At 39.4% G+C, this 18299-nt stretch overlaps 1 protein-coding gene across 1 annotated transcript in view; it reads left to right on the top strand.

Moving 5' to 3' along the window:
• Positions 1-17941, top strand: part of unc93a (unc-93 homolog A) — a 22875-nt gene extending 4934 nt beyond the window's left edge. Inside the window, exons 2-9 of the mRNA XM_050058820.1 lie at positions 4093-4220; positions 5899-6080; positions 7824-8053; positions 11754-11879; positions 13698-13909; positions 14279-14414; positions 16994-17125; positions 17305-17941. Coding sequence (XP_049914777.1) covers positions 4131-4220; positions 5899-6080; positions 7824-8053; positions 11754-11879; positions 13698-13909; positions 14279-14414; positions 16994-17125; positions 17305-17594 — 1398 coding nt within the window. The 5' untranslated portion in view covers positions 4093-4130 and the 3' untranslated portion in view covers positions 17595-17941. The remainder of the gene's footprint in view (positions 1-4092; positions 4221-5898; positions 6081-7823; positions 8054-11753; positions 11880-13697; positions 13910-14278; positions 14415-16993; positions 17126-17304) is intronic.
• The last annotated feature ends 358 nt before the right edge of the window (positions 17942-18299 follow it).

Raw genomic sequence — 18299 nt, 5'->3', positions numbered from 1 at the left:
CAATCTATGTGAAACTGCACATAGGCATTGAGGATTGGCATAGGTAGAAGGTGACAAAGCTACCAATGGGTATGGACTAGTATAATGTATTCTCTCTATGTATTAAATTTAAACTGGGTGTATTTAACTACATACCACGAAATAATGTATAAATAATTGGCTTTTTTTTTCTTTTTAAAATGTCTTAATTCATTATCATTATATTATTGTCGCATATTTCCTGATATTGTGAATGCTTTTGTTTGCTTATGTTTTTTTCCCCTTTGCCTTATCTTTTTTGGTCTCTATATACGTATATTAAAAAATTCTTAAAAATGCAAATTGAAAAAAAGAAAAAGAAAAAAAAAAAGAAACACTGGGGTGGGGTTGAAAAGTTGTCTGTTTCCACTTTAAATGTGCTTTATCAATGAAGTTACTTAAATGGAATGCACGGACCATGCAACAAATACAGGTTTAGTATGCGGTCGTATAAGTTCAATGCCAAAAGCAATACAAACCATTTGAGTCCAAAAGTCCAATGACCTGTTAACAATACAAAACTAAGACTGCAGTGTTTATAATAACCTAGTTACTAATATACTAATAACCTACTACATGGCTGCTCTGTGCTGACATGGACAGTTTCACATAATTGGGTAGCCTAATTTCATAATCAGTGATAACCTATTTCCTAATCTGTGACAGAGGACGATCTAATCAACCCAGTCACGTTTTATTCACTTTATAAACAGACTTATTCGGTACAGAAGCACCTCTAAAGCAGCATTTATTGAAAACTGTCTTGATAGAAACATGATAATAATAATAAAAAAGAATAATTATATTTGCCTTGAATGTTAGAATTAGACCAGATCTGGGTTTTAATAGTATTTAACACAGGCCTGACACATCAGTCTGCTTGTTTCCCTTCAAGAGCAGCTGAGATAACAAACAGCGGACTGCAGTGTTTTTGACATATTTTTCAAACAACAACAAGCTATCATGTTGTAAAAACGACAACGTGGTGCCCTCGTAAAAAGAAGAGGATCAGAAATAACATACAATAAACCTTTGCTCTGTGAGCCACTGCTCCTGTATGTATGGATATTAAGTGTAATGTAAATATGATGACTCTAAAATGAGTACACATACTGAAGTACTGTAAAGTACGTTGAAGGTACTTGTACTTTACTTGAATATTTCCATCTTATGTCACTTTATACTTCCACTACATCACAATTTAGAGAGAAATATTTCACTTTTCACTCCACTTACTTTAACAAGATTTGTCCTACAGAACACATGATGATAAATTAATGCAGTGTTATAGATTAAAGAAACCAAGTAAGAGGACATTTCTTGGGGAGGGTTTTACTTTAGTAAAAATTAAAGAGAAAGTATAGGCAAACGTCTGAGACATTTATTTCTGTTTAATTGGTTGTGCTGGGTTTAAAAAGTCTTTGATTTGCAGAGAGTTACATTTAAGATGACTAAAATCTTAAAGGAGCTGTACGCGTCATTCAGAGCATTATCATAGCAGCAAAACACTATTTGAAGATGTAGTGGAGTAATGGCGTCCTGAACAGAGAATTAAGTCATGCTACCTCTGTGTGTGTGTTGTAATCTGAGCTTCTCTGTTTTTTGTTGTGGAAAACGGTTATGTTGTCCCTGTGTGTGTGTGTGTGTCCCACAGGCTAGCTAATCACCCACCGCCACTCTGCAGTGAGCTCATACGGAGGTTACAGCTGATATCAGGACGGCGGTGTCTTAAAAGCGCCCACACTCCAGTTGCCCCCCACGTTAACAGTGTTAGCTCTGTCGGCACTGTTGCTGTTGTTAGCGCCATTTGTGGAGTTAAGATAAGAAAGGATAAAATAACCTCTCTAATAACCCAACAGTAGGGAAATTGCAGTTAGCACTATTAGCTGCTAGCAGCTAGCTCTGCAATGTATCGTCATATAATGTATGATAGCCTATGAAAATGCACATACAACACTGCATATCCTCCAGAGACCCCGTGTCCTCATATGAGGACATCAGATTTCAGGTTTACTTGACCTTATACTTCATTTTGATTAACTTAGACCTGTTGTCCTCGTTTGTGGACACTTTTTTGTGCCATCTAGTGGTAGAAAGACCACAATACACTAATCCATGTAAAAACAAGATGGCAGCCACCTCTGCCAAGTCAGTCTGCAGCCGATCCCAACACAAAAGTATTGTTGTCTCATTAAGGGATATTGGGTCTATATTGTTGTCTTGTTTGAGGACAATAGGCCTGTTTCCACTGCAGGAACTTTGGGGTAATTTTACAGGGCCGGGGCCGTTGGTGCGTGTCTCCACCCCCGAAGGACAGAGTTCCGGAACTTTTACAGGGGCTAAACAAGTCCCTGCCTCGGAGTAGGTACTCAGAACGGCCCCGAAAAACTCCTGGCTGGGGCTTGGGGGTTACTTGGTGCTGATTGGATATACTCAAGGAGGGATGTGACGTCAACAGAAAGCGGCAAAATAGCCGGCATTTTTAAAACTCAGCAGACGAGGAGTCTCATTTTTAAAAGGAGTCGTAAGAAGAAAAGCAAGAAATGGAAGACAAATCGTACGAGTGAAGATTCTTTGCCGCGTCACCCCAGTCAAAATGGTCGCACAACGATTACGTCACATCCAGAGCCCGGTAACTTTACAGGAACCTTCCTCCTACTCTGCTCTCTCAGTGGAGACACAGCGGTTGAGAGGGCCGAGCAAGAGGACGTTCCTGTAGTAGTTCCTGCCCCCCAAATAGTACCAGGAACTTCTTCAGTGGAAATGGGCCTACTGGGACTTAATTATCATTGACAATGTTTATACTTTTATACTTATCAGGTCCTACTGACCCAAATATCAAACAAAAGTTTGGGTCTCCGGAGGTTAAGATATCCTATGAGTTAATGCCCAACGAATGACATTACACACTTTACATTAAGTTACTTAGTTTACATAAAGTTACTTGCTTTACGTAAAATTAAATACTTTACATCAAGGTATGTAGGTCAGCTTTAGGAAAAGAAACACAATGAGGACGTACCCTAAAAAGAGTTAAAGGTCACAAGGTTCCAAACAGTGGTCTCCTGAGGAAAGTCCTGTGTTTTGTGACTCATAGACCACTCCAATCTTTGACCTTACAGGATCACTTCTTTCTTTATTCTTTACTACCACCAGCGCATCGGTCATGTGATCGCAACCTTCCCAATTAAGTGGATTATACACAAATTACTGGCTCATGATTATGAATTTTGGTGCATTACTTTTCGTAGGAAAATGTACGCAAGTACATGAGAACAGCCTGGGCACAGCCAGCACCATGTTGAGAACCATGTGCAGACAATCCCACCCCAGACTCTGAAACTGAATCATAGATATGCTCAAATATGGAATGGAATCAAATGATTAAAAATGGACCGATAGGTGTGTCTATTTTCCTTAGAATTAGTATAATATTACACTGTTCTCTCAGATTAATTTACAATTAAATATTAGTTAATTTCTAGGATATTACAGGAAGTTATGGGACTTACTTATGCATCAGCACTAACAATCTAATGGTATATTTAGTTTAATTTTTTTTCTGTATTGGTATTTTTAATTTTGATACTTAGATACTTCCTCCACCACTTCTCTTTGCTACCACTAAATACAGCCAGAGAGAAACACAAGACTCTATATCTGAACCAGAAAGAAGAAGAGTGAAAATATATACAGGAAGAAGGAAACAGACTGAAGAAGAAATGTGTTTTTATGATCAAAACATCTTTATGATTCTAAGAAGGGAGGTGTTGCCTTATATATATGAGCAAGTTACGTCAAAAAGTTTGACATGTGGGAAGCAATTCAGAGTCCCAATGATAAGGGATCCTCTGCAAAAAACGTGTGTGTGTGTGTGTGTGTGTGTGTGAGGGTTGGACTTTGTTCTCAGCTATTTCCAGTACATGAGTTTATCAGTCACAATCATTTTCAGCAGAGAGCTGCCTCTGACTTCACTCTGACGTTACTCTGTGCAGCAGCTGTGTGACACCATTACTCCTGTAATAAACTCCACTTAGGTTAAAACTTTTTTTCTTATTTCTTTTAAAATTATAGAAAATCTGGGGTTTTTGGTTCGTTTTTGAGTGGCAGCCATGATCAGCCGCAACTTCAAGAATGTGTTGGTGGTCTCTGTTGGGTTTCTGTCTCTGTTCACGGCTTACGGAGGCCTGCAGAGTTTACAGGTAGGTCAATTTCAATCAATCTTTTTTTTTTTTATAAAGCCCAATATCACAAATCACAATTTGCCTCACAGGGCTTTACAGCATACGACATCCCTCTGTCCTTAGGACCCTCACAGAGAACAAGAGTTTATTATTGTATTGATTTATTGTTCATTAAAAACACTGACTTATTCATGGGATCAGTCATGAAGGCACAGCTAATTAAGGGATTTTTAAAATGTCTTTTGTGCATAATTTTACCATCATTTATGTGAATAGGTTTGTTTGGGTTGAGGATCTTTCTTTCTTTAAAGACTGAGTTGCTTTAAAAGTACACTGAAAATAGAAATAATATTTTTTTTAATATTTAGTTTCCATCTCCCTTTAATTCCATTATATTAGAACATTTATTAGTTTTATACCTTAAAATTAAATTAGACTCATTCACTCACATAAATTCACTCACTCACAATGAACTCAGACAATGAATCAAATTCACTTAATAAATCCATTAAATGACATTTTTGTTATTACCTTAACATCAAATGTTGATAATAAAAAGTAAGTATTAGAGCCATTTACTGTACCCTTAAAATAAAATATAATAGGTTTTATAATAGTTTTAATGCTAGTTTCCTGTCACCCTATAATCTTATTATATTAAAACATGAGTTTCATCCCTTAATTGTCCTTAACTTTTAAATTTTGTTAAGATTAATTGTTGATTAAAATGCCTTTAAAAAGCAGAATTAGTATCATGGTGGCTTAATGGGATTGATTCATTAGTTGATTAATGGAGGGAGAACTAGGTAAGGGATTTTTAAAAATATCTTTTGTGCATCATTTACAGCATCATTTATGTTAATGAGTTTGTTTGGGTTGAGAATATTTCTTTCTTTAAAGACCAAGATGCTTTGTTCAGTTCCCAGCTCCCTTTAATTTCATCATATTATTACATTTGCTAGTTTTACACCTTAAAATTAAATTGTTCATTAAAATGCCAGGAAAAGTAGACTTAGTGTCATGGTGGCTTTAGGGGACTGATTCATTGGTTGATTCATGGAGGGAGAACTAGATAAGGAATTTTTAAAAATGTCTTTTGTGCATCATTTACAGTGTTACTCACTGGCTATACAGACTCGTTCATTTAAATACAATAAACTCTAAGTTTAAGACATTTGACTGATTACCTTAAAATCGTATGTAGTTTCTAATTATAGGTTAGCATGAGAGCCTTTTAATGTACCCTTAAAATTAAAAATAGTAGTAATAATAATACTAGTAGTTTTAATGTTAGTTTCAGTGTATGTTAATGTTATCTAGTTTAATATTAGTTTTCTGTTTCCCTACCATTTCATTACATTATAATTATTTTAACCCTTAAATGTCCTTTTTTAAAAGAAATTCAATTATGATTTAGTGTTCATTTTAAATGCCATACCTCATGAAAGTGTGGTAAGGCTTTAAGGGATTTACTGATGGGTTGACTGGGACGTAATAAAGTAAGTAATAAAAATAATAATGACAAAAGTGCCTTCTGTGCATGTTTTAAAGGTTATTACTGAGCTGTTAGATTTACATGACTAAGTCCATCCCATGATCCTTTTACACTGAGCCCAAAGCAAGAACCAACTGTATAAATCTGTCTTGCTCTTGGCTCGTTGTCCTCTAACGGAGAGTCCTGTCACTGTGTGTGCAGAGCAGTCTGAATGCAGAGCAGGGGATGGGCGTGGCGTCTCTGAGCGTCATCTACGCCTCCATCATCATCTCCTCCATGTTCCTGCCTCCCATCATGATCAAGAACCTGGGCTGTAAATGGACCATCGTTGTGGGCATGGCCTGCTACGTCTCCTACTCCTTTGGAAACCTCTACCCTGGATGGTAATCAATCAGTCCAACAATAACATCCTCAGGCTCATGGTGGCCGTTAGATATCAGTTACTGTTCATTATATTTAGTATATTTCTGTTTTCTTCCTCAGTTTTCTTCCTTCTCGTGGGCAATAGATTGTTTCAAAGAATGTATTTAATAACACAAAATAATAAAGATTTTTTTAAAAAGAGATATCAGTATTATAGATGTTAAAATACTGAATTACTACAAGTGAATACTTTATTACTGCAGTGTTAAAAAAAAATGAAGGAGAAAAAAATTGGCCGCACTAGAATTGTTGGAGCCCCCTTTCATTTAACACACATAGGGTGACTGGAGTGGCGAGTAGCAGCCGTACTTTCAAATGTTTTGGTAGCATCTCGGCACACTGAACTGCCAACTCTGTCAATACACCACGACTTCGACTTCACCACGCCACAGACGGTAGGGGTTGTAGCTGCTGCTGATGAGTGTGAGCTCCGCCCGTACACACACACACACACACACAAGCTACTCAGTGTTGGTGTGAGCTTGTGGTGTTGGATGTTAGCCGCTGCTGCTGTGTGAGCTCCTGCTAACTGGGCAGACATTGAACTGACAATTTTGCAGCAACCCGGTCTCACTCCAAATCCGGTGCTTGGGCTGTGACTTGTGGCATCAGACACTGATGAAAAAAGGCGTCCTTTAATGTTTGCATGATACACAGCCGGTCGCCATTATAATTTCATAGTTCACCATCAGGGGGAAATGCGGCGGGACAAGAACGAAAGTTAAGGGGTGGTGGATGGGTCCAACAAACACCGACATTCACCTGAAAGCGGTTTTCACGTCCCGTAAGATTCCAAAGCCAAACCCTGTTCTTTTATCCTACACCTAACCACATGCATTAGGTGTTCAAGGAAAAAAGGTCAATTTGTAGTGTTGTACTGATGTAGTGCGTTTATTTTGAAAGAGACTGTATATAAACGGTAAATGTCCCATGAAAACAGACGCATATTTTGAAAGAAGGCAATGCATGTAACAGGCAGAACTTGACACGGTGTCCTAGAACGCCAAGAACCAGCGCACCCAGGGTACCTTGCATGTTGTATGTGGACGTGGAAAGTCCATGACCAAACATCAATATGTGATGAGGTCGCAGTGAGAATGCGTTGATTGCAGAGGAGAGCAGCCCCCAAGATTGCAGCAACAAAAAGTTTATGGATTCGGCAATGATTCTGGAACATCAGGGCGCAACAAGGATCAAACGCAGGTTTCATTTGACTGGAGATATTTCAATACACATTTGTACTGGGTTATTTCAGTCCATACCAAAAAGGTTTCAAGTAGCAATAACAAGCCCTACTATCTTATCTATCCCCTTCACACCATGACTGAGAAATCGACCTGCTGAGGCCACTGCATTAAGTTTATCTGTTCTAGGGAGTCTATATTTGATTATTCAACTTTTTACATAACAATTGTGCTTTGACCTGGGCTAAACACGACATTGTATCAGCTGCAGTGGGGAAACAAAGTCACTTGTGGAGACACCTCAAAAAAGACTGCAAAACCAAAAACTAGAATTCTTCTTTTCTTGGTGGCGCAGTGCCCCCTTCACACAGTGGCGCCCTGCACAACCGCCTATACGGCCTATGTTAGGGGTGTTCCTGCCTCTACCTCGTGCAGGGTCAGGTTCAGGAGAAAACTAATCAATTTATTGTGTCTATCAATAACTGTAAAAGACCAATCCCCCTTTGCTCCTTCACACAGGTACACCCTCATCCCCACCTCAGTGATCTTGGGTTTGGGTGGCTCTCCTCTGTGGTCGGCTAAATGCACCTACCTGACAATCTCCGGTAACACTCAGGCTGCCAAGGACGGCAACAAAGGATCTGACGTCATCAACCAATACTTTGGCATCTTCTTTTTCATCTTCCAGTCGTCGGCTGTGTGGGGAAACCTCATGTCGTCGCTCATCTTTGGACAGGACACCAACATAGGTAGGAAGAGAGCTAGGACTGAATCATGAAGGGGAGAATGAACACATTTATTTAATACAAACAACTGTAGTTATGACTTAAAATTGTGACTACCATAAAACTTCCATTAGTAGCCCAGGCTATTATTTGTTTAAATCACTGAAATCAACAGGCCTATATTTGGGACAGGCGCTTATATGGGACAGCCTTTTAATTCCTGTCACACAAAACTTGCTCAGCAAAGACGGGAAATCTTCTACTATAATACATTTCAGATGGAAATACTGTAGGTTTTAAACCACTACATTTTTTCAATGACTCAAAGTTAGTAGTTACGTTTATATGGAGGAGTATTAGGGCCAGGCTGAAGTTGATGTGAGGAGAGGAAGTCAAAATTTCAGTCTTAGTGCCAGGCAGAAGAAAAAATCAATCCAGGGAGAAAGATTTTTTTTGTTGTTGCGAAGTCAAAATCCATCCATTTTCATCCGCTTATCTGGGGCCTGGTCGCGGGGCAGCAGGCTGAGCAAAGCACCCTAGACGTCCCTCTCCTCAGCAACGCTTTCCAGCTCTTCGTGGGGGACCCCAAGGCGTTCCCAGGACAGATGAGATATGTAATCCCTTCAGTGTGTTCTGGGTCTGCCTCGGGGCCTCCTACCAGTGGGACATGCCCAGAACACCTCTAACAGGAGGCGCCCAGGAGGCATCCTGATCAGATGCCCGAACCACCTCAACTGACCCCTTTTGATGCAAAGGAGCAGCAGCTCTACTCCGAGCTCCTTACCCTATCTCTAAGGCTGAGCCCAGACACCCCACGGAGGAAACTCATTTCGGCCACTTATATCCACAATCTCATTCTTTTGGTCACTACCCAGAGCTCATGACCATAGGTGAGGGTTGGGACGTAGATGGACCAGTAAATCGAAAGCTTTGCCTTCCGACTCAGCTCCCTGTTCACCACGATGGTACAACACAGCACCTGAATCAATGCAGACACTGCACCAAACCGCTGATCCATCATTCTACCCTCGCTCATGAACAAGACCCCAAGATACTTGAACTCCCTCGTTTGAGGCAGTAATGACGGGCATAAAATCTGAAATGTCAAGATTAAAGTCAAACTGGGCACGTCACTAGTTTAGAAGGAGAAACTACACAAACTGGATTTGTGCAAACTTAAGTAGCCGGTAGTGGAGAGTTACAAGAGTATCGATGGTTACACCTGCGTGCAATAGTCAGAGGATATGTTGTATCACAAGACACTTCGATGGACCAGAGGAGTGGACTTCATTCTGGACATTTGGACTTCATTCTCAAAATGCCATATAAATAAATAAATAAAAATAAACTCTTCCTCCGTTGGGGTATTTTTTCTTATGCTTGGCACTAATAAAGAAGTTCCACTTTATTCTTGCCATTTAGACGTCATTCTCGTAACGCAATACATTAATAAATAAATAAAAATAAATCTTCCTCTATCCTAATACTGGAAGTTCCACTTTATTCTTGACATTTCAACTTTATTCTTATGGTGCAAAATAATAATTGAAAAATACTTCCTCCTCCCATTTTTTCCCCTTATGTCTCTGCCGAATACTCTTTCTTACTTTTTACATAAAAAACATGTGATAATCTTTTGTGATACGATGAAGAACCTGCCTTGCGGTACACAAAGAATTGGCTTAATTAATTACAACATTAAAATGCTCTAAGGTGTATGCATTAGTGATAAAAACAGGATACTGTGATATTCTATAATAATACAACACTGCATTATGAGTACTTTTACTGTAAGTACTGTACATTTTGCTGATAATACTCCTGTACTTTTATTTAAGTAACATTTTGAATGTCTCTTTATTTTTTGGCTCTACTTATATTTAAGTATCTAAGTACTTTGCTGGAACAAATATTTAAGTTGAGCCAACCACTGTTGAATTAAGAGTTATGTGATAGTCAGAAACCAACATGAAATATTACCCGTGATGTTTTCCTGGAGTCTTGAGTCAGGTTCATCTTCTGTGTTACTGCGTTCAGCCCAGGAGAAGTGTTTTGGTGTGGGTAATCAATACATATTGATCACAAACTGTAAACACAGTTTATCAGTGACACATGCATATGGTCAGAGCAGAACAACGCTGAACTCTGACCTCTGAGTTCACTGGAGTTAGCAGGTACTTGCACCAACACAGGAAACTTGTAGGAAATGCTTGAGTTCATCTGCCATGCTGGTTTAAACTGAATATTCACAGGACAGAAGTGTAATGAGAGCAAACCTTTATGCCATGAAATGGACACTTGAACTTCCTGCAGATCTTCTACTTCCTGGTTCATCTTCATTGGTGACCTGCTGCAATGGTGGGTGTGACTATAAAAGCCCCGCCTTTCTACCACTCCTGTCAAATCAAACTGCCCTGTGCTCCATAACTGACAGCTCATTGGTTCAACTGGAAAAACCTCCAAAAGTCCAAAACCCTGAACCCAAACAACAAGAAATGATGGAAGAAGCACTCAAATATTTTACCTAAGTAAAAGTAGCAATACCACAGAGTACAAGTACTCTGTTACTATGTGTTTTAAATTCTACTGGAATATTATCATCACAATATACTTAAACTATCTAAAGTAAAAGTGCTCACGCAGATTGGACCATTTTATTATTATATAATGATGTGTTCATGTTTTCCTTACTTTTAAGCTGCAGCTGGTAAAGATGGAGCTCATTTCATTATTTTATAAACGGCTGGGCAGCTTGTGAATTCATCACCAGAGATCAATAAAGTTTTATTTTAATCTATAATGATACATTTTAATTTGTTGCTTAGGTACATTTTTCTATTAATCTGAACCTACAAAGTTACTTAAGTTTTCAAATAAATGTAGTGGGAGTACTCAACTACCTTAGTGAAGTACTTGAGTAACTGTACTTACATCCTGTGTGTAGCTGACACTGTGGCACAAACCCCTGAGTGGCCAAGATCTAACTGCTGACTCTTTTATGGGTTCACTTTAGGAGAGAATGAGAGAGGGTGTGTGCGGACAGTGGATGTTGTTGCCAACTTAAGAATGTAGTTTATCATTTTATTGGTGTGAATGCTCTCCAGCTTATCAGCTCAGATGATGACGGGCACTTGTGGAGATGTATTTCTCGGAAGAATATGATGAAGCTATTTATTCCATTTTTATTTCCGGGGGAAACTGTTTAGACATAAAGTTGAATTGTGTTTTATTGACTGTTTATATAGAGTTATTATGTAATAAAAGTATTCAAAAGAAGGAGAAGTTCAAAACAGACTTTGACTCCCCACTGTTGAAGAGATGTCTAATTTATTATCAGTATTTTCTCTTTGAGATTTGCATCTTATAACTAAGAGATACACCCACCAGCATGATTTACAAAAGTGTTCATTAAAATAGATAATTGATGGGAATATTTGAAGTATTTCTTATTATATTGATGCTCATCATTCTTATCAAAGACCTGCATATGTTTGAGTGTTGTCAATTTAGTGGGAAGCTTTTGTCTTTAAAAATCAAAACAAGATTAAAAACATTTTTTCCCCCAGAAGCTCCATTTCTAGAAATTAAAAAACAAAAACATTTAAACCACTATTCAATTTTATTTTATTTTATTTTTTTTTTTAAATTTGGTTACAGCTCCTTTCTGTCATGTTCTTGGTGAAGAATTTAAGTGCAATATTTTCTGTTTTGTTTACTCTGACAGCTTACATCCCAGATGAGCAGCTAGCGTCCTGTGGAGCGGCTGATTGTGGCCTCAATATCAGCGTCAACAGCACGACCACCAGACCTGCTCAGAAGCTGGTGTGGACACTCGTTGGATGTTATATTGGTAATGCCAGCGTTTACTTTGACATCACAGTACAAGACGGAATGAGGGTATTCTTCTATAACAGAGTGGGGTTTTTGATGAAGTCCCCTAAACATACAGGTAGCAACAAAGAAGGTGTTTTCAGGCACACTGAGTTTCAAAGAGCCCCCAAAACAGCCCCATATCAGTCACCAGTAAACATGAATTTCAGGGTGTATAGAGCCAACATAATTCACATCTAACTGGTGAATTAAGGGTTTATTTCAACCAGAGTTGGTAAAAAAAGAAAAGAAAAGATGAACCATGACAGTTTTTGTGAGTTTTATTTTGTCTATATCGACTTAAATGAAGTGTGTTTTATGATGGAAAAAAATGACAGTAGATTTAAATGGAGTCTGGTGGGTTTAGCAATAGTGATTTCAGGGTCAGACATGTAGAATAATAATCATGTCAGTGACAAAAACAAGCACTTTTTGTCGATGTAAATTGACTGTGTGAACATGCCCCAAATGATTATACTGCAGCCTGTTTCGCCCTCTCGCTCAATACTGGACCAGTTTCAATAGCTGTTGGTCCCATTCATCTTTTAGGGTGCTTTCACACCGGCCCTGTTTGGTTCGGTTCAACTGAACTCAAGTTCGTTTGCCCCCTAAGTGCGTTTTGTTTGGGCAGATGTGAACACAGCAATCACACTCTGGTGCGCACCAAAACAACTGGACTGAGATCTGAACCAACTGCAGTCAAATTACACATTGTTTGGGTTAAACACACAACAAGGATTATTATTAAAACTTAAAGGTTCTGTATGCAACATTCAGAGCATTCATAGCAGCAAAGAGTCATGTAAAGATATTGTGGAGTAATGGAGTTCTGAGCAGAGAGTGAAGTCACGATCTCTCTGTGTGTTGTAATCTGAGCTTCTCTGGGGTTGTTGTGGTAGACGGTCCAGCCATGCATGCAGGTGTGTCCCCGTGAGTGTGTCCCATTGGCTAGCTAATCGCTGCCGCTCTACACTGCACTCATACAATGGTTGCCACTGATATCGGGATGGTTACAGAAGTGTCATGTCTATCTTCTATTTCCCCTTATCTAACAATGTTAGCTGTGTCAGCACTGTTGCCATTGTAAGCGCTGTTGATTGAGTTAGCACCATTAGCTGCTAGCTGATGGCACAGCCACCTCCACGTTGAGAGCCGTGTGCAGACAATCCCGCCCCAGACTCTGAATCGTAGTCATGCTCCGAATGTCGCGTACAGCTTCGTTTAAAATGTAGTGAAAAACAAACATTAGAGACATATTTACAGAAATATTCGTAGTATTTGCTTTCTTTCTGAGTCAAGAAAAAATATAGATTAGATTTTTTTCCACACCCCACCACATGCTCCCTGACTTCACACCCTCCATTTACCAACTTACTGCCTCATGCTGCTCTGTGAAAATGGCGGAAAATTTCTGCACAAACACATCTTCTCAAGATTGTTTTTCTGTTTATTTTAGATGGTACTAATTTTTGGGGGGTGAATTCAAGCCTGTATTTGATTGTTTTATTATAGCAGAGATTCCACCAGGAAACACAGGAAGAGGATTTTCACCTATTAAGCAAAAATAGTTAGACCTAAACACATTGTTTATACAATAGTTTTTACAGTGAAGCAAAGGTAAACTTCCTGATTATTAAAAAACCTTCTATTTCTTAACAGACCTTCAGTCAGCAGGGTGGAAGTAATCAGAGAAACCAGTAGCACACTCTCAGACCACGATGGCACTGTATATTATATATATTATATACCGTTGCAGCTATCTAACAGTCAGTGTTGTCTACTCTTTGCCGTGTGGCAGGCGTGGGTGTGCTGGCCATGATCATTGTGGCGGTGTTTCTGGACAACATCGATCGGGACCAGTCTAGCCACTTTCGTGAGAACCGGGAGCCGTTCTGCCACACCTTCATGGCCACGTTTAGACTGCTGAAGGACTGGAGGCTGGTGATCCTCATCCCTCTCACCATGTACAGCGGCTTCGAGCAGAGCTTCCTCAGTGGGGAGTACACTAAGGTGCGAACTCCACATGTGAATTCGTAACTCATGTTGTCGTCCTGATTTTAGAGGAGGTTTTATAGTGCTTGATTGGGAGTCAATTGCCTTTTCACCATAAAGAACAGTCAAAGCTGCTCTGAAAATGTCTCCATTATTCTTAGATTTTTAACCACTAGGGGGCTAAAGATCTTCTGAACAAGTGTTTGTGTCCGATATCAACTGACTTTTAGCTCTGTTTTGGTCACCTCCCAACTAAAATATCTGGATTTTTACGTTAACCACTGTTTCTAAGATTTACTGACTGGATATCTGTGACATATGACGCACAAATTTATATGTGACATATTAAAAATCTACTTTGTAAATCCATGTTGTGTTTCTTTGCAGAACTACGTGACATGTGCTTTGGGGATCCATTTCGTTGGATATGTGATGATGTGTTTTGGAGCCGCTAACTCTATTTGCTCCTTTCTCTTTGGGAGACTCGCTCGTTACACCGGGAGAGCCGCACTCTTCTTTTTTGGTAAAATCTCATTCATTTTTTATCTACGATCTTGTCCAATAAAGCATTCACTTTGTCAACAGCTGTTCAAAATAGGAGCTGCTTCTCTTTCTTGGCCATAAAAAGACTGGTCTCTGCTACATTCTTGACTGTCCTTGATTATGGGGATGTATCATATATGAATGCAACCTCCCAGTTTTTGCATGCTCATCACCACATCCTGTATATTCGGGTTGGCTGGCTCTCTTTAAAATTTCATTGAACGTAAATGATAGGCATACATGTATAAATATTAGAACACCTATGCACAATAACAAGACCCAACTGATTCATTCATCCTTGTACTAAATAGTATGAGAGCTTTAAAATCAGGCAGAGAGACCAGTTCATGTAGTTTCAAATCTTTTTGAAGGTTATTCCAGGTGAGAGGAGCAGAGCACATTAAAGCTTTCTTTCCCAGTTCAGTCTCAGCACCAGGAACAGAAGACAAAACTAAATTTTGAGATCTTAGACTATAGTTACAGTCAGATCTCTGACAGGTCAAAGATGGCCAGCCAGCCCTGGAATAAAGCGTACAGTGATGAGTGAGGGCTTTACAATTTGTATCAAATCTCATTGCACTATGATATGCAGTATAACGTGCAAACAATGTGCAGATGCATTCATGTGCAATAGATCACCATAACCCAAAACTGGTAAAAACGTAGCAGCAACTGGTTTGTTTCTGGCCTCAAAGGAGAAACAGGACTCGTTTCTAAAATAAAACCCAAACTTCAGCCTCAGCTTTTTAAGATTATCAACCTGAGGTTTAAAAGACAGGGAGTCATCAAGCCAAATACAGAGATATTTGTAACTAGTAACAACCTCTAACTTCAGTACGAACATGAGGAGTGTTCACGAGCATTTGAGAAATGCATAACTTTAGTTTTATCAGCATTAATGAAAGCTGAATCTGGATAACAATAAAGACAGCCTGCAGTTTGGCTACAGCCTCTGTGATGGTTGAGCTGACACAATGTATCCCTGTCATCAGCATAAAAATTAAAATTGGCACCAACCACATTTTGACCAAGACTAAATCAAAAAATAACAGCGGACCTAACACAGAACCCTGGAGTACACCATTACAAGTGTTGAGCTAGTTAGAGGTGAGCCCATCAAACTGAACACTGAGACCTATCTGAGAGGTAATTCACAAACTAACCCACAGCCTGGTTAGGCGCAATACCAGTCAATCTCTGTTTTAAAATAAGATAATCAACAGTGTCAAAGGCTTTGGATGGGTCAATGAATAGACCTGCGCAGCTCTGCTTCATGTCCAAAATGCCAATGATATTGTTCACCACCTTCATAGTTGCGAAAATGGTGCTGTGTTGCTTTCTGCAGCCAGACTAATGCTTGGATTAAATGGCAGTATTCGACAGCTCTAGATGTTTAAGGTTGTGCTAATTTTAACTCCTTTATAGACCCTTTTAGTGCTGACGTCACAGTGACGTCAGTTTGTTAGCTGGAGGCAAAACACAACTCTCCACCACAGGGCTGTAGGCTACGTAGGAGTCTTAAAATGTCGTTTTGTTGTGTTATTAGGAGCCAGAATAGAAGGAGTCATGGCTCAAAACTGAAATTTTACTGCAAACCAGCCACCACTGCCCACTAACAAAAACAAAGACAAATGTGATAAGACCAAAGGACTGAACAGAGGCGATCATCAAAAATGCTCACATGTGCAGTCCACACTTCATATCAGGTTAGGGAAAAAGTATTTACAGTTGTAGGGATGAATAACGTTATGTGTATCAAGGGTTATCATGTCCACCTCATCAGACATTGGGGAGGTATTAAATGGAATATTAGATTTTTCTGTAACGCTAACTTTTCAGCGCATTAGCAAGCGTTAGCCTCGATAGCAAAACAAACTGGAGGAAACCGTACTAGTTTCATCCAGCATGACAGCATACGGTCCTGCTGGTCAGTGTTTACTTATTCAAGTAACATTCATGGTCCTAGAGAGTGAGTGACCTGACAGGGTGCGATCATAAATTCAGTCTAAAGCTCTACACTAATATGAGAGTTCTGTTCGTCAAAGAAACGGGAGTGTTATTTTTCTACATTAATTAACGAAAAGTTAACTTAATCATACATTCACTCCACTCTGTGCTCTGCTACTCCAAGAGTGTGGTGCTCTGAATAACTGAACAGTACATTCTGACAGTGCTCTGAATTTACGAACGGTCCAGTTTGTGCCAGAGTGCGCTCCTGGACACTGATCCAAGAAAGTTTTTAGAGAGTTAATTTAGACACAAACACAAACATTTAAAATCAACACATCTCATGATACATGTTTTTCACTGGATGGGAGAAGGGCTGAGAAACGTTATCTGAAAAGAACCATAAGCTGTCAGATAAATGCAGTGCAGTAACAAGTCCAATAGCTCTGAGATGTGGTGGAGTAGAAGTATAAAGCTGCATCAAATGCACATTGAATTTGTACCTGTGTAAAAAACTTTTATACATATAATTATACAGTAAATAGAGACTTAACAATACATATACAGCTGAACTGCGGACAGCCATTTGATTTCTACATCTATTCTTTTCAGCTGCACTCACCAACTTCGCTTCTATCATCGCTCTCTTGTACTGGAGGCCTCATCCCGACCAGCTGCCTGTCTTCTTTGTGTTTCCTGCTCTGTGGGGTATGGCAGACGCTATCTGGCAAACTCAGACCAATGGTAAGAAATATACTGAGCACATTCATTCTCCCCGGAGGATGAATCCCTTTTTCACCTTGGTCCACACCATAAGCTTCCCTCTTCTGGTCGCATCACTTGTAAAGCAAAGTCATCTGTAGTTTGTTCGTTCTATCGACACCTCCTTCTTTTAATTTCTTGATTTGCTTTCTGTCCTGCAGCTCTTTACGGCGTCCTCTTCCCCCGGGACAAAGAGGCAGCGTTCGCCAACTACCGTATGTGGGAGTCACTGGGTTTCGTCATCGCCTTCGCCTACAGCACCTTCTTGTGCCTGGAGTATAAACTGTACATTCTGCTGGCTGTTTTGGTGCTGACTCTCATCACTTACCCCATAGTGGAGTACAATGAACGCAAGAATCCCACACCACCCATTGAGGACGGGACCTACGAAACTCCCAAGGAGACCACTGAAGCATATGAGCACAAGACCATTTACCAGACAGCATTGTAGAGACTGGATTTCTTCTTGGTTTTACATTCCGCCTGGCCATTACGCTGCAAATTACGTGCCTGATACTGATGCCAATGTGTTTAAAGTACTATGAGTAAACTCAAAAATATGCCATGAGAATGATGAAACTTCAAGAACCAGTCCAAACTGCACACTGACAATGCTTGCACTGTAAAACTGGATATTTGACTAGACACGTTTTTAGTTGTTTTTTTTTGTTTGTTTGAGAATATTTTGTATTGTGTGTCATTTATTCACCTGAATCTGAAAATGCAGGTTATGTATATACAAGGTTAAATACAGGTTATGCACTAAATAAATGTCAAGCTATTTGTCTTAACAAATGATTTCATGAGTCCCAGTTTTATTGTCTCTTTCACAGTACGTTTATATGACATTTGAGAAAATCAATTTGCTGTGTTGGTCCAACTCAAACTTTTTTTAAAGTTTGACTTTAAAACTTTAAAACACGTGTAAACATGTTAGTCCACCTGAAATCATACTAAATTGAATTTCTCAGAGTTGGACTAACACACCCAGATAATGTCATTGGAATCGACGGTGTACCTATGGCATAGTGGCCTACGCCATTGTGAGCATTTATACTTGTGTGCTGGTGTTTTTGGCGTCACTCCGCGATTACACCGCCACACCACTAGTTGGTAGGGGGGTTTATAAGCATTTCTGTTTCCTTTTTCAGACATC

The sequence above is a fragment of the Epinephelus moara genome, chromosome 12, assembly GCF_006386435.1.
Source record: "Epinephelus moara isolate mb chromosome 12, YSFRI_EMoa_1.0, whole genome shotgun sequence".
Lineage (NCBI taxonomy): Eukaryota > Metazoa > Chordata > Actinopteri > Perciformes > Serranidae > Epinephelus > Epinephelus moara.
The sequence above is the reverse complement of the archived record's forward strand: the minus strand, read 5'-3'. Positions and strand labels throughout refer to the sequence as shown.